Raw genomic sequence first — 15,737 nt, forward strand, 5'->3', positions numbered from 1 at the left:
CTTCGGCCGTCTTCCCGGAGGCTCTTCACGCCGCTTCACCGGGAGGTGCTTCAGCCTGTTCGCCCTGAGGTTCTGCAGCCAGTCTGCCCGGAGACTCTTCACGCCGTCCCACCGGGAGGTGCTTCAGCCGGTCTCCCCTGTGGTTCTTCATGCCCCTTTTCGCCAGGATTCCCTCTACAATCCAGGATGCCCTGGTCTCCGTGGGGGCTTTTTTCGTATTTTTGGGGACGTCAGGATGCCGTCCCTTGAGGGGGGGGGTCCTGTCAGGATCTGCGCTCGTTTTGACTTTCAGCTCCTCCCTTTTGGTCATGGACCTGTGGCTCTCGGCTCCTCCCTTTTTTGGTTGTGGACATGTCTGTATGACCCTCAGTATCTCCTGATTATATTCATATGACTCACCTGCTGGCGCTGCATGGCTGCAGCCAATTATCTCTGCCCTATTTAAGGCTTTGGTTTGCAGCCATGCAGCGCTGGTCCATTTCTCCATATCCTCTCCATAACCCGGACATTTATTCATATTCATCCACGGACTCTGACCCAGGTTTTGTGCTTTTTTTTTATGGACTCTGTCTCAGCTTTTGTTAGGTTTTCCGTTGTTTGGTTTTCTTTTTTTTGTTAAATAAACTTGTATTTTTTTTCACTTCAGTACTGTGCATTTGAGTCCTCATTTCCCCTTCGTGACATGGCAATATAGGATATATACAGGTAATACAGGATATATACAGGCAATATAGGATATATACAGGTAATATAGGATATATACAGGTAATATAGGATATATACAGGCACTATAGGATATATTGAATTGGTAAAGTACTTTGTGACTCTGTCTGTGAAAAGTGCTCTATAAATAAAATTTACTTACTTACTTACTTATAAAGGTAATATAGGATATATACAGGCAATATAGGAACCCTCCATCAATCCATTGTCAGCCGCTTATCCGGGGCCGGGTCGCAGGGGCAACAGCAGGGATGCCCAGACTTCCCTCTCCCCAGACTCCTCCTCCAGCTCTTCCGGGGAGACCCCGAGGCGTTCCCAGGCCAGCCGAGAGGCATAGTCTCTCCAACGTGACCTAGGTCTTCCTCGGGGCCTCCTCCTGGCGGGACATGCCTGGAACACCTCCCCAGGGAGGCGTCCAGGAGGCATCCGAAACAGATGCCCGAGCCACCTCAGCTGGCCCCTCTGGATGTGGAGGAGCAGCGGCTGTACTCTAAGCTCCTCCCTGGTGACTGAGCTCCTTCCCCTAAGGATGCACCCAGCCACCCCACGGAGAAAACTCATTTGGACCACTTGTATCTGGGATCTTGTCCTTTCAGTCATGACCCAAAGCTCATGACCATAGGTGAAAGTAGGAACGTAGATTGACTGGTAAATCGAGAGCTTCGCCTCTTGGCTCAGCTCCTTCTTTACCATAAACCGACTGCATCACTGCAGACGCTGCATCGATCTGTCTGTCAATCTCACGCTCCATCTTTCCCTCACTCATGAACAAGACCCCAGGATACTTAAACTCCTCCACTTGGGGCAAAGACTCTCCACTGACTCGGAGATATATACAAGTAATACAGGATATATACAGGCCATATAGGATATATACAGGTAATATAGTACATATACAGGTAATATAGGATATATACAGGCTATATAGATAATAAATAATAAACCAACTGTTCTGTATTGCTTTCAACAGGACAACCATCTCTTGTTAGGATCGTCCTTTCCATCATATTTGTTGTTGTGTTTCTTCTCACCATTGCTGTTGTGGCAAAGACCAGGAAAAAAAGCTGATAAAGAAGCCATTTGTTTGCTTGCAAATGTAAATAAAATACAAATGAGCTGCTTTTATCTGCATTGATTTAATAAACAAAAAACCTCAGGAAATTAAGTTTTATATTTGCAAACTGAATCATGAAGCATCAAATGTGTTGTTTTTTAGATTCTGTTGGGAATGTAGTTACATTAGCTCTCTGTGTGACTAGAGTTCCTTCGAGTGGTTCATTGTATAATCAGTGGTGTGGTTGTCACTTCCGCTTCTGTTTTCCTGACAGGGCAAAAACTAAATGAGGAATTGAAAATGTTTGTGTCCAGTGGTTTTACCCTCATCTGTCTTTCACTGTGGTCATTGTGGACATTCAAACACGCAAACATTGGGACAGAAGAATTGTATTAATTCAACAATTCAAAAGATCCATCGAGACAGGAACATTTTCATTGCACTTCTTTGGACTTTATCTCTGTTAAAAGAATTTAATTTCATGCAGGTGAAACATAAATGTAGAATGTAAACATGATACAGTGTACATGACCACTTATATATTCTATTTATGGTATTATTTTATTGGAGCCGTGACTAACAGTGACCTGGCACGTGCAAAGCAGGGGGCCGGGGGGGCTTGAGCCCCTGCCGCTTTGATCCTCTGCCTACAAGTGCCCTTTTTACTCATTTTTTTGTTTGTTTTTTTTTTTTGCAAAAAACTGCATGACTAAAATTTTCGTGACTAAAATTTTGATCAATGATAATAAATGTTCAGAGTGGTTTAATTTGGCTGTCACTGGACCTGGTCATGGTGCCCTTTCATCTCTGTCACACCCTTCCTCCTGTGCAACCTTGCTTGCAACACACACACACAACCACACACATGCGCGCACATGTCATGCGGTCTGGAGAATGAATAAGAAGGAGGGAAACGCCACGATTCCAGGTACGTGAGAGTCCACCCCGCTATCTGCCCAAAACATTCACTTGTCTCTTTTGGTCCTGGTCCTATTCTTCAACAACTATAGTTTTGGGGCCAAAAACCGATGGTAAGTGAGTAAATAATTCAATATCATCGTCACGTCATGGAATGAGCTCCCAGACTAGCACACTCTAACAGCTGGGTGTCCACCTGAGTCTGAGTCCTGCTGAAGCACTCACACAGATTTGCTTCTGTTTTATTTCCATAAACTGTTGAGTTTTAGCCGCAAAATTCTAACACATGGTAATAGTCCTCACTTGCTGAAACAGTCACTTTTTCTTCAGTTTTCTCTGTTTTTGCATAATACCTTTAAGTTTACTCTGAGTTTTAATTAAATAAATAAATAAATCACTTCCTTTACCCTATATTTAATTTACTGATCATGTAGATGTTTGATACAGCTAGAAATACTACAATATAAACTTTATTATTATCATGTAATGTTAAATGGTTTGGCTTGGGTTAACACTTCCTCTACATGGTTATTTCTTAACTGTGGAAAACCTAAATATCATCATAAATATGTCCTAGAATGAAAAGAAACTAAATATTCAATGTTTCACTGTAAAAGTAGGTGTAAAACCAGATGTAAAATGAAGGTATTTCTAATTATTAACATTCACTGTCATGTTTTTATACATAATTTAACATCTGTTTTTAAGAATTTGTCTTGGACTTACACTGCAAAAATCCAAATCTTACAAAGTGCATTATTCTCATTTACTAGTCAAAATATCTCATCACACTTAAAATAAGACAGAATCACCTACAGAGGAACTTGTAAGGGAGATAAAAGAACATATTTTTAGACAATAGATCTAGAAAATCTTATTTCAAGGAATCTTACCGAGATAATTTTCACTTGTTCCATTGGCAGATTTTTTTGGTGAATTGAGCAAAAAATAAATAAATCTTGAATTAAGCAAAAAAAATCTGCCAATGGAACAAGTGAAAATTATCTCGGTAAGATTCCTTGAAATAAGATTTTCTAGATCTATTGTCTAAAACCAAGTTCTTCTATCTCACTGAAAATTTACTCTTTAGGGGATTTTGTCTTATTTTAAGTGTGATGAGATATTTGGACTAGAAATGAGAAAAATACACCTGGTAAGATTTAGATGTTTGCAGGGTATTAACACACAAAACTTCTACACATTACATCTTTATTTCCACTTCTATAGAAACTGAACATCAAAAGAAACTTATCACATATTCTATGTGATGCCATTTCACACCATTTTATGAAATATGAAAACAAATTCTTTCTTGTTCTTAAAAAAACATTTAATTAACAAACAAAATACAACAAACAACAAAACAGTGGATGAGTATCCAGAGGATAATGTAAAATATGACAAAGGGGAGTTCAACAAAGTTCACATTTAGCAACAAGTAACATTATTAATCCACAGCAAGTCAAAGATCTCAATCCCATTGAACATCTGTGGGATATTCTTGGTGTATGCTCGGTGTCCAGCACCTGGCAACCGCCAGATGCTCATCCAGGCCCTTCAGGAAGAGTGGGACAACATCCCCCTGATAGGATCAGGAGGTGAATCCAGAGTATGTGCAGAAGGTGCACAGTCTGTGCTAGGGCTCAGGGAGGACACACCCAGTGCTGAGAACATTGATCTGGACCATTTGGTCAATCTTTGACTTGCTGTGGATTAATAATGTTGCTTGTTGCCAAATGTGAACTTTGTTGAACTACCCTTTGTCATATTGTCATAAATGTGAACTTTGTAATTGGTGGTTATTCGTTTTCATATGCCCTTTTGGAAGTTTGAGCCCCTGCCCCTTTATAGCTCTCTGCACGGCCCTGCTGTGGCACCAACCACAACTCACACTGATGCATTGTGGGATACATGGGGTCACTACTGCACAGCAAAGCCCGGGAAACTGAACAAAATGGATGTTAGCATGGTTAGCTTAGCCACTAATGCTAATCTATTTTCTCATTTGGGAGCCCGGGAAATTCCAAAACATATACAGATGCATTGTGGGATTTGTACCAGTCTGAATCACTGACAGAGACAAAAAGACGGATTCACAACAGTGGAGAGAGACAGATTTGATTTTATTTCTATCATATTTTACTGTCCACACGTTCCAGGTATTTTTATGAGGACAAGCTCAATGATATTTGACTGTTTGCACAGTTAGCTTAGCCACTAATGCTAATCTATTGTTAGCTGCCGTCTGGGTAACATTTGGGAGCTTTGGATCTGTTAAATCAGTTGAAGCCTTTGTGTTTTTTCACAGCTTTATCCAATGAAACGGACAGAAAAGCGAACACAGTGGAGCTGTTATTAATTGTGTCTCTTTTCTTTTCCTCCCCGTTTGTCTGAGGAGGGAGGGGGGAGTCGGCTGACAGACCCAGCTGAGGAGGCAGAGGGGCCGTGGTGGACCCGGACTGAACCGGACTGGACCCGGACCAGTGACGGTAAGGTGTCCTCTAGTCTGTGTCCACTCCACTCAGTCCCATTTCCAGCTGGACTGTGTGAAGGCCAACCGCTGCAGGCTGTTGACAGAAAAGCCACTTGGAGCTGCAGTCTGAGCTTCTTTAAAGCTGTCTGTAAACAGCCTGGTGAGCACAGATGTGGAAACAGGCCAATGGACGGAGACTGGACTGTGTGTCAGCCTCACCTGCAGACACAGAAACCCAGAGAAAGGACACAGGGAAGACCTGACTGGTATCTGTGGAACTGTTCATCTAGACTACATCATGATCAGTTTGAATGTTTCTGGAATGGTTCATACAATAGGATATAGAAGCTCTGGAATCCAGTTAATATGTTTAATGTGAAAATAAAATTATTATTGTTAACCATGAACTTAAAATGGAATTATTATTTTTTAAAGTAATGGAATAGAATGGAATAGTTTCCACCAACAGTTCATAGTGAAATCTACCAAACTGACCTGTTCATAGAATCACCTCAGTCCAACATACAGTTATGATTGAATTGAATCCAATGAATCCATGTCAATAGTGGACTTTACTTTCCAAACATTGCATTGATTCTTAATCCAGTTGGTTATTTGATGCCATAGATCAGATTCTACAGTAAATTTCACTCAGTTTGGGTTCAGGAGACAGTTTGACCATGACTTGACGTTGAGTTGGTGTTTAACAGTGGGTTCTACTCCATCCAGCTGGTTTAACTTGGACTTCAGACTGAGGTCAGTTTAAGCCTGGACAGAGTTTACAACTCAACTGTTTCTAAATGTTTGGTATTTTCAGCTAATATAGAACATGGTTGTGTGAGTTCGTACATGAAATATCTGCTAACAGTAAGGATTATTGATCAGACTCTGCGTTAAACATCACTCCTTGGTTTCTGTCCGTTATCTGGAGCTGCTGCGTTCCGTTGTAGTCTGGGTGTTAGTTAAGGTTAAAGGTGAACTCACTTTATTCCTGCAGTTATCCCCTAGCATTAGCATTTAGCACAGTAGGAGCAGTGAGCTGCTGTTGAAGGCAATGAAGAACCAACTCCAGATGTTCCTCACTACCCTGTTGTTGTGTTGTTCTGTTGCAAAGTCCATGATAACAGCCAGCTCATATTTCTACTTTGTATTCAGCTTCATTCATCACTTCACTGGTCATGTATTTGTGTTGTTTCAGTATTTTCCAGTAAAACAGGGTAGACAATCCAAACTGAATCCTATTAACATGTCCATGAATGTTAGGAGGTCCAGATGTTGATGAAGATTCAACATGGACAGAAGCAGAAACATGTGATGTGGATTGTGTGTTTGTGGACATGTTGTTGAGTTGTCTGTGTTGAACGTCTGCTGAATGAGGTGTTTGTGTTTGTACAGGACCCATGGATGGACAGACACCCACCACTGGACCACTGGGACCCTGAAGAACACTGAACCTGGACCATTGTCAGGCAGGTTCTTCTATCTGTGACTTTCCACTGATTTGTGTCCGTTTAATGGTGACGACCATCAGACACACTGATCCCTTCAATCAGAGTCAGTCCCACTGAATCCAAACATGGCTTTAGTTCAGGAGTGGATTTATTTGTCAGGGACCAAACACAAGAACATGAATGTGACAGGAGAACAGATGTTCATTTCCATGGGCAGTGGCTGAGCAGGTGGACACAACAGGAAAAGTCCAATCCAGTCCAAGTCCAGACATGCAGAGGGAACACTTTATAATAAGGGTCCTTTAATTAACGTTAGTTTCTGAATTATTAAGCATTAAATAACAGTTTAATAATACATTAACAATCATTATTATGCATTACTTAGATTTAGGTAACATATTACATAATATATTAATAAGTAGTTAATGTTTACTACTCAACACTAGTTAATAAATTATTAAGCATTAATAAAAGTTTAATAATGTAACTAGTTAACATTATGCACATACTATTCAACATTAATTAACATTATGTATATGTTAGTAAGTCAATAATAATGTCTCTAGTAATCATTAACTAATGAGGTTTATTTGGAATGAATAAGCATTAAGTAACAGCTAACTAAAGCATTAATCATTCACTATATGGTGTACATCTAACCTGGATGGGCAGAAACACTTTAGAAATGCTGAACTGCCTCATTAGCATTACTGAACCATAGGGAACCATTAGGAAATGGTATTTGGACCCTTATTGTAAAGTGTAAACATATATCCCATATGAAATGCAGTGATAAATAAGCATTATTTAACCATTATTTGTTGAAATGTTGTTAAAACAATCCCATACAAAGCATTTTACACATTTTATTTATAACACATTAAAACAGATATTTAGAGAACATTTAAATGAGCACAGAGGAAAATTCTAAGCAAACATGAACATCTTATCTCTTATTTAGTAAAGAACATGGAACAAAATTAACAATATGGTGAAAGAGCATGAAAACATTTTAACGTATCGTATGTGGTAGATGTGAGTTAGGGTTGAACGATATGGAGAAAATTTCATATCTCGATATTCAAGCCAGATATCTCGATATTGATATGATACGATATAACTACGGGTTCGGTGAAAACCAAGCATTTTTCAGAAAAATACAAACATCATAATACAAAAGAATGTGGAAAGTGCAGTTTTATTTATAAGAACTCACTGCCAGTCATCAACATTAACATAAATTACGAATAAATGAAATTTGTCGTGACTTCCAGAACTGTACATGCAGGGCGAGTGCAGGGGAAATCTATATAGTTTATATCATTGCTTTTTCGACATTAATATCTTGAATGTTCATATTTAGATATCGATACGATAACGATATATCTTTCAGCCCTAATGTGAGTATTTTAAAGTACCATATGTGGTAGATGTGAGTATTTTACAGTACCATATGTACCTTATGGGTGAGTGTTACTGCCTCCAACACTGGTCCAACAAAGACCACAACATTTCCAACCAGGCTCCAGCTCCACTAATCCAACACTCATTCAGCTCCAAACCACTGGACTTTCACTCCAACCACGGTTACTGAGCCCACAACAGCACTCTGGCACCAACCACAACTCACACTAATGCATTGTGGGATACATGGGGTCACTACTGTACAGCAGAGCCCGGGAAACTGACAAAATGGATGTTAGCGCCGTTAGCTTGGCCGCTAATGCTAATGCTCATCTATTGTCTCATTTAGGAGCCCGGGAAATTCCAAAACATGTACAGATGCATTTGAGGATTTGTACCTGTCTGAATCACCGACAGGGACAAAAAGACGGATTCACAACAGTGGAGAGAGACAGATTTAATTTGTATCGTATTTTACTGTCCACACACAACACAAACAAACAACACAATTACACACACACACACACACACACACACACAACACAACTACACGAACACACAACTAAACACAACACAACTACACACCACACAAGCACACTGTGGATCCTGTTCCCCACAGTATAAATCCTCCAAACAGTGGTTCAGTGAATGTGGTTTTGAAGGTGTGGAGGTGGATCAGTTTGTCAGAGGAGACTTCATAGAAGGACACAGATCCAGCAGGACAGTCCACATACACTGAGACTGTACCAGAGGAGGAGGAGGAGGACTGAGGGAGGACTGTGTATTCATTTTTATGCCAGACCCTGTATCCACCTCTATAACACTCCAGACTCCAGGACTGATCATTTCTTCCAACCCACAGTCATAACTGCGTCCTTTCCTTCTGATTCCTCTGTAAGTCACTGATATATAAACGTTTCCACTCCACTGGACCTCCCAGTAACAGCGACCATTTAGACCAGTTGAACACATCACCTGTTCCCAGAACTCAAATCTGTCCTGATGATCAGGATATGACTGAACCTCTTCCACTCGTTTCACCTTCTTGTTGTTTTCAGACAGTTTGAGTTCTCTGTTCGCTGTGTTTGGATCCAGGGTGAGTTCACAGAAATCTGATGGACAGAAGAAAACACAATCCAGCTGCAGTTATTGATCAGTGATCAGCTGATTGACTGACAGTCTGATCACATCACTGGGTTCAATTCAACTGTTATTGATGGATGGATCATGTGTGAGTCTGACTCTGATCAATACTTATCAATAACAGATCAGTCCAGTGTTTTATAGATGGATCTGTTGTTTCTGAGCACATTTTCACCAACAGAGAATAAACGTGGGAAGCAGATATATTCTGACTCCATGACTGAGATCTAATCTTTAGAACCAGTTCACGTTTATGATCACATATTGATCCTTAACATTGAAACATTAAAAGTCTGTTTCATTTTGGATCCAAACTGATTCAAACCTAAAAACAGAATCCAATCCCATCAGTCATTTCTCAGTTCTTCTAGACTCTTAGTGTTTTTGCTGTTTGTTCAGGTTGATGTTTAGTTGGTGCTAATGAATCTAATGTTGGATTTGTAGATTCCAATCTTCTCCACAGTGACTTTGACTGTTTACTAATTGGATCTAAACTCAGTACTTTTGGTCACTGAATCAGATTCTTTATCTGATGGATAATAATAGTTTGTAAAAGTGTTTTGGTGGTTTCATCTGAGTTTGTTCCTCAGACAAACTTCTCATCCTGATGAACTCTATTGTGTTTTGGATCTTATTGGTTATATTTGTTTTCTTTGTCACACAGTGACAGTACAGACTGTAAATGTGCATACAGACACTAGAGCTCTGATATGCACTAAACAGTCTGGGACTGGACCTGAGGACTCACTGCTCAGGGTATGTGGGTCCATGTGGTACCAGTCCTGACCAATCAGCTATCAGCTCATCCTTCTACTAATACCCCATTTCCACTACGTGGTATCGGCACAGCTCGACTCGGCTCGGCCTTTTTGCGTTTCCATTACGAAAAAGGACCTGGAATCTGGTACTCAGTACTACTTTTTTGGTATCACCTCCGCCAAGATTCCAGGACTGGGGACCAGATACTAAAACGTGGCGTGTAAACACTGCAGACCACTGGTTGGTCAGAGAGTTTTCTCTGTGACCTGCCGTTTTATAAAAAAACTGATGCGGAAGTGGACAGTAAATATAGCGGTACATTAATCCACATGATAACAGCCCAAAACTACACCATGGTTGGTTGAGGAGATTCAGTCTTTGGTGGCCGATGTAAAAATTCAGACGAGATGACACGCAACGAGCGAGTTTTCAGCAACTCTCTGAACAGACGACACGGAAGTAACGTGCTACATCACTATGATGACAGGCACTGTAAAATCAGTAGTATCTTGTAATGGAAATGCTCTCCAGGAATACCGAGTCAAGTCGAGCTGGTTCCACGAAGTGGAAATGCAGCATAAACTGACTGTCTTCATGAACACTTTAGATGTTTAGAATGTGGACCCAGGTCCCAGTTTGGGCTCAGGTTGCTTTTAATCAGTCTAATAAAATCACACTTACATTTCCTTGGACCTGGTTTCAACCATCGGACTCCAGCAGGATCCAACCTGAAAGGAGGAGGAAGGTCAGAGCAGCTGGAAACATGGACATTCCATCGCTGTGATCCACTGAAGCTTTTCTGTTCACATCCACTAAATGGTTCCTTCTGAATCACTGACTGAGTCTGTTTGTCTTTGAACATGGGCTGGACCTTCATTGTAAAGTCAAACTGGTTTTAATTCAATGTGGGAAAGAACGTGGAGGAAGGAGAAAAAGGAAAAAAAAAAGTGTGTGAAATTCAGAGGCCACAGGACAGATCAGCACAATCAGGACCACATTCGGCTCAGCTGTGCGCTGTGTCATCATGCACACTGCTGAGAGGGTGCAGGTGTCTCAAATGACAGCGCTGCAACTGATAAAAGGGCAGAGCAGACGCCACCGCGGCTCCTATGCAAACTTCAGACTGCTGCGCAACAGACGTTTGGAAACTGCAGAGGGGCAGCTGGTGAGACTATTTGTGAAATGCTTAGTTTATGTGCTGCACTAGAACTGCAATCATTTGATCATAATGATAGTCTCACATTAATGTGCTGTTGTGTGTGAGCGCACCGGAGCGCAAACGGGGTTTAAAGGGTTAAACTTAAAGTTGCCTGTTTGTAACTGCAGTGGTGGGTGTTTTTTTGTTAAATAGTTGGGTTTGTGGTTTGTATTAAATATGATCATATATTTTAAATGTATATTGCCTGGGCACAGGATTTCAGTTGTCTAATTATGTCAGTTATTTATAGTTATAGTAGTGAGTTTGTTAGGTTTAAATATTGTTAATTGAATGCAATTAACTGGATTTTTTGTTTCTGCTTATTCTATTTATTCAGATGTATTAAATATATTATATATTATATGATATATTTCTTGTTAATCAATTTAAATTAAACAATTTTTGTACTGTATTTTATCTACATGTAAATATCTATTTTTCTATATAATGGTGATTTTGTATTTATAGCATTTTACACTTATTGATCAATTAATTGTTGTTTGTTTCTGTGTTTATTGTTTGAAGGTTTTCCACCTAAAGATTAAAGACCATTACTACATTCAGTGTATGTGCATCCAAACGACCTGTGCCTCTGGACTTTAATAAAAGGGGAAAAAAAGAGGAAAAAGTTGTCCTGGGAATCTTTTGAGTGAAGTCCAGTTGCCCAAACCTCCTACAGACGTTTGTGCCTTTATTCAAGTTGGGGCAAACAGCAAAAGTCAAACAAACCAGAACAACTTGACAGTCATACAGGATGGATCCCAGCTCTGACAGATGGTTCCTGTCAGCTCTACCTGTTCTATCTGCCATTATCTGTGGATGCATCAGCTCAGTCCATACCTGACAGTGTCCAGTCTCTGGTGTGGATCCTCCACTAGAGCAGACAGCTCCTGTCCTGAGTCTCCTGGATGGTTGTAGCTCAGGTCTAGCTGTCTGAGATGGGACGGATTGGACTTGAGGGCTGAGACCAGAGAAGAACATCCTTCCTCTGTGATCAGACATCCTGACAATCTGCAACACAAAACATCACATCCATCAACTGAGGATGGAGATCAGTGGAGTTGGAGTCATTGAACAGAGTCTGTGAATGCATGGGACTTCACCAACAGGACTTCAATGTGTAAAGTCTATGAGTTACAGACTCTGAACACAATTGAAGATCAGTAGAACTGGTCTGGAGTTCAACACAAACAACCACTGACAAGTTCAATCCATCCAACAACTGGAGACAAACATTGAAATGATGTGTTGTGTTCTTTGTTGAACCCTGACCTGAGAGTGTCCAGTCTGCATCCTGGACTCTTCAGTCCATTTGTCAGTATCTTCACTCCTGAATCCTTCAGGTCATTGGTGCTCAGATCCAGATGTGTGAGACTAGAGGAGTGGGATCTGAGAACTGAGGACAGAGCTTCACAGCTTCTCTCTGACAGGTTACAGCCACTGAGTCTGGACAAAACAAAAGGGATGAGTATAAAGTTATTGATCTGGTTGAAATGATAGATCCATCTTTGAGATGTTTGATCCAACTGTTTGTTCTCACAGAGCTTTGTTGGAGGCTTTGACCACTGGCAGCAGCCTCAGAAGAGCCTCCTCTGAACCAGAGTATTCCTTCAGGTCAAACACATCCAGGTCTTTTTCTGATGACAGTAAGATGAAGGCCAGAGCTGACCACTGAGCAGGAGACAGTTGTTCTGTGGACAGACGTCCTGATCTCAGGTACTGTTGGATCTGATCCACCAGAGATCCATCCTCCAGTTCATTCAGACAGTGGAACAGGTTGATGCTTCTCTCTGCAGACACATTCTCACTGATCTTCTTCTTGATGTACTCTACAGTTTTATGGTTGGTCTCTGAGCTGCTTCCTGTTGGTTTCACCAGACTGTGTAGGAGACTCTGATTGGTCTGCAGTGATAGACCCAGGAGGAAGCGGAGGAACAGGTCCAGGTGTCCATTTGGACTCTGTAAGGCCTGGTCCACAGCGGTCTGGTAGAACCGCATCTGTCCAGATCCAGACCTCACAGATGTGGTCCGTCTCTTTGATAGCAGACTGACTCCACTGTTGATGAAGGTCTGATGGACATGAAGAGCAGCCAGAAACTCCTGGACACTCAGATGGATGAAGCAGAACCTCTTGTCCTGGTACAGTCCTCTCTCCTCTTTGAAGACCTCTGTGAACACTCCTGAGTACACTGAGGCTGAGCTGATATCGATGCCACACTCTGTCAGGTCTGATTCATAGAAGATCAGGTTTCCTTTCTTCAGCTGCTCAAAGGCCAGTTTTCCCAGAGACTCAATCATCTTCCTGGTCTCTGGACTCCAGGGTGGATCGGTCTCAGATCTTCGGTCATACTTGACATTCTTCAGTTTGGCCTGAACCACCAGGAAGTGGATGTACATCTCAGTCAGGGTCTTGGGCAGTTGTCTTCTGTCTGTGGTCTTCAACACGTCCTCCAGAACTGTAGCAGTGATCGAGCAGAAGACTGGGATGTGACACATGATGTGGACGCTTCGTGACGTCTTGATGTGGGAGATGATTGTGTTGGTCTGTTCTTCATCTGTGAACCTCTTCCTGAAGTACTCCTCCTTCTGTGGGTCAGTGAACCCTCTGACCTCTGTCACCATGTCAACACACTGAGCAGGGATCTGATTGGCTGCTGCAGGTCGTGTGGTTATCCAGAGGCGAGCAGAGGGAAGCAGGTTCCCCCTGATGAGGTTCATCAGCAGCACATCCACTGAGGTGGACTCTGTAACATCAGTCAGGATCTGAGTGTTGTTGAAGTCCAGAGGAAGTCGACACTCATCCAGACCGTCTAAGATGAACACCACCTGGAAGTCTGCAAAGATCCAGATTCCTGCTTCTTTGGTTTCAGTGAAGAAGTGATGAACCAGTTCCACCAAGCTGAACTTCTTCTGTTTCAGCACATTCAGCTCTCTGAAGGTGAATGGAAATATGAAGTGGATGTCCTGGTTGGCTTTGTCTTCAGCCCAGTCCAGACTGAACTTCTGTGTTAAGACTGTTTTCCCGATGCCGGCCACGCCCTTTGTCAGCACTGTTCTGATTGGTTGATCTCTGTCAGGTGGTGTTTTAAAGATGTCTTCACATGTGATGGTTGTTGGTGGTCTGTGTGGGTTCCTGGATGCTGTTTCAATCTGTCTGACCTCATGGTCCTGGTTGACCTCTGTAGCCCCTCCCTCTGTGATGTAGAGCTCTGTGTAGATCTGGTTCAGGAGGGTTTTGGGGTTTCCTGCTTTAGCGATGCCCTCAAACACACACTCAAACTTCTGCTGCAGGTTACGTTTGAGTTTCCGCTGAACTCCAGACCGACTTCCTGAATGCAGACCCAGATAAAACCATCAGTCTCACAGTAAATCCAAATATTTTCATCTGTTCAATCTGGACAGAATGGTCTTACTGCAGTGCAGACGCTCAGCCAGCTCCTCCTGCTTCAGCCTCCTTAGGAAGTTCAGTGTGATCTTCAGAAAAGCCTCTGAGCTCCTCCTCTGCTCTTCATCCTCATCACTCAGACTCTCTAAGCATTCTGGGTAATCTGGACTCAGAATCTGGTGGAACTTCTTCAGTTGGTTCTTGACAAAAGTGCAGATGTTTTCCTCCAGCAGCTAGAACACAAAACATGATGAAAGACACAAAGTCCACCCATGGACCAAAGCTCAGGTCCATGTTGGACACAGTGACGTCCACTGGTCTGAAACCAGCAGCAGGAGATGATTGGACAGAACAGATGGACCAGTAGATGTTGGACATGTACATACCTTAAATATGGAGTCCAGCTGAGTCTGATCCTGTAGACCAGTGGGAACCTCTGAGCTCTGCTGCTCCACTCTGTGGACCAATCATCAACAATGAGCTCATATTATGTCTGTCCACACTGACACCAACAGGTGGACACACCTGGATGTCAACGTGAGTCACAAGACCCCCTGTAGTGGGAAAGGTGTCTTGGGGCCTGTTTCATGAAACTAGGATTCCGTCATCCAGGATGACTGACTAAGCCGCATTCAATGAATCCAAAACATGGGAGTCCAGGCTTAATCGGTTTCACAAAGACCAAGCCAGGATGAACGGACACGGATTCATCAAGCCAGGTGCAACTCATCCTGGATAAGTGCGTGCACCCGGCTTCCTCAAATAGACCCCGGCATTAATCACAGATTCACCGATTCACCATGGCAACTAGAGCAGCGAACTTTACCCTGTCGGACGCAAAACTCCTCATTTTGGCTAACGAGGAAGTAAAGGACCAAATCAAAAAGAAAGACAACACCACCACAGTTACAAAAACAACCAGAGACAGCGGTAAAGGATTACAGACCACCTGAATGAGTGAGTAGTGCACAAACACACACTAACTGCTCCTCTGAAACCATCACAATTATAACCCAAAGAGTTAATGAACATCTGTGAAAATGGAGTTGTGAAACTGTAAGTTAAACTGACTGTAGATGTGAGTGAAACTGTGTAAATGTAACTGCATCAGACTGAAGAACTCTGATAAATAGATGAGCTCACTGACTTCATTGAATTTACCTTTGGGATGAATAAAGTTAACTTATCTTGTTTTATCTTATCATGATTCATGACTTTGATATTGTTAA

At 41.9% G+C, this 15,737-nt stretch overlaps 4 protein-coding genes and 1 pseudogene across 16 annotated transcripts in view; 2 read left to right on the plus strand and 3 right to left on the minus strand.

Annotated features, from left to right (window-relative positions):
* LOC115435836 (uncharacterized) overlaps positions 1-15,737 on the minus strand; it is a 1,131,008-nt gene that overhangs the window by 377,249 nt on the left and 738,022 nt on the right. The window lies entirely within an intron of this gene.
* The window catches only part of LOC115436331 (zinc finger protein 658B-like), a 763,626-nt gene that overhangs the window by 142,349 nt on the left and 605,540 nt on the right, over positions 1-15,737 (plus strand). The window lies entirely within an intron of this gene.
* LOC115436291 (zinc finger protein 239-like) overlaps positions 1-15,737 on the minus strand; it is an 887,505-nt gene that overhangs the window by 101,184 nt on the left and 770,584 nt on the right. The window lies entirely within an intron of this gene.
* Positions 1-15,737, plus strand: part of LOC115436250 (zinc finger protein 850-like) — a 194,820-nt pseudogene that overhangs the window by 68,738 nt on the left and 110,345 nt on the right.
* LOC115435245 (protein NLRC3-like) lies at positions 8,464-15,358 on the minus strand. Its single transcript, XM_030157526.1, is given in 8 exon segments — positions 8,464-8,896; positions 8,899-9,135; positions 10,607-10,653; positions 11,964-12,134; positions 12,396-12,569; positions 12,664-14,452; positions 14,537-14,741; positions 15,335-15,358. Coding segments are annotated over 8 exon segments (2,943 nt in total). The 3' UTR covers positions 8,464-8,600.

Source organism: Sphaeramia orbicularis, chromosome 16 (genome assembly GCF_902148855.1).
Source record: "Sphaeramia orbicularis chromosome 16, fSphaOr1.1, whole genome shotgun sequence".
Lineage (NCBI taxonomy): Eukaryota > Metazoa > Chordata > Actinopteri > Kurtiformes > Apogonidae > Sphaeramia > Sphaeramia orbicularis.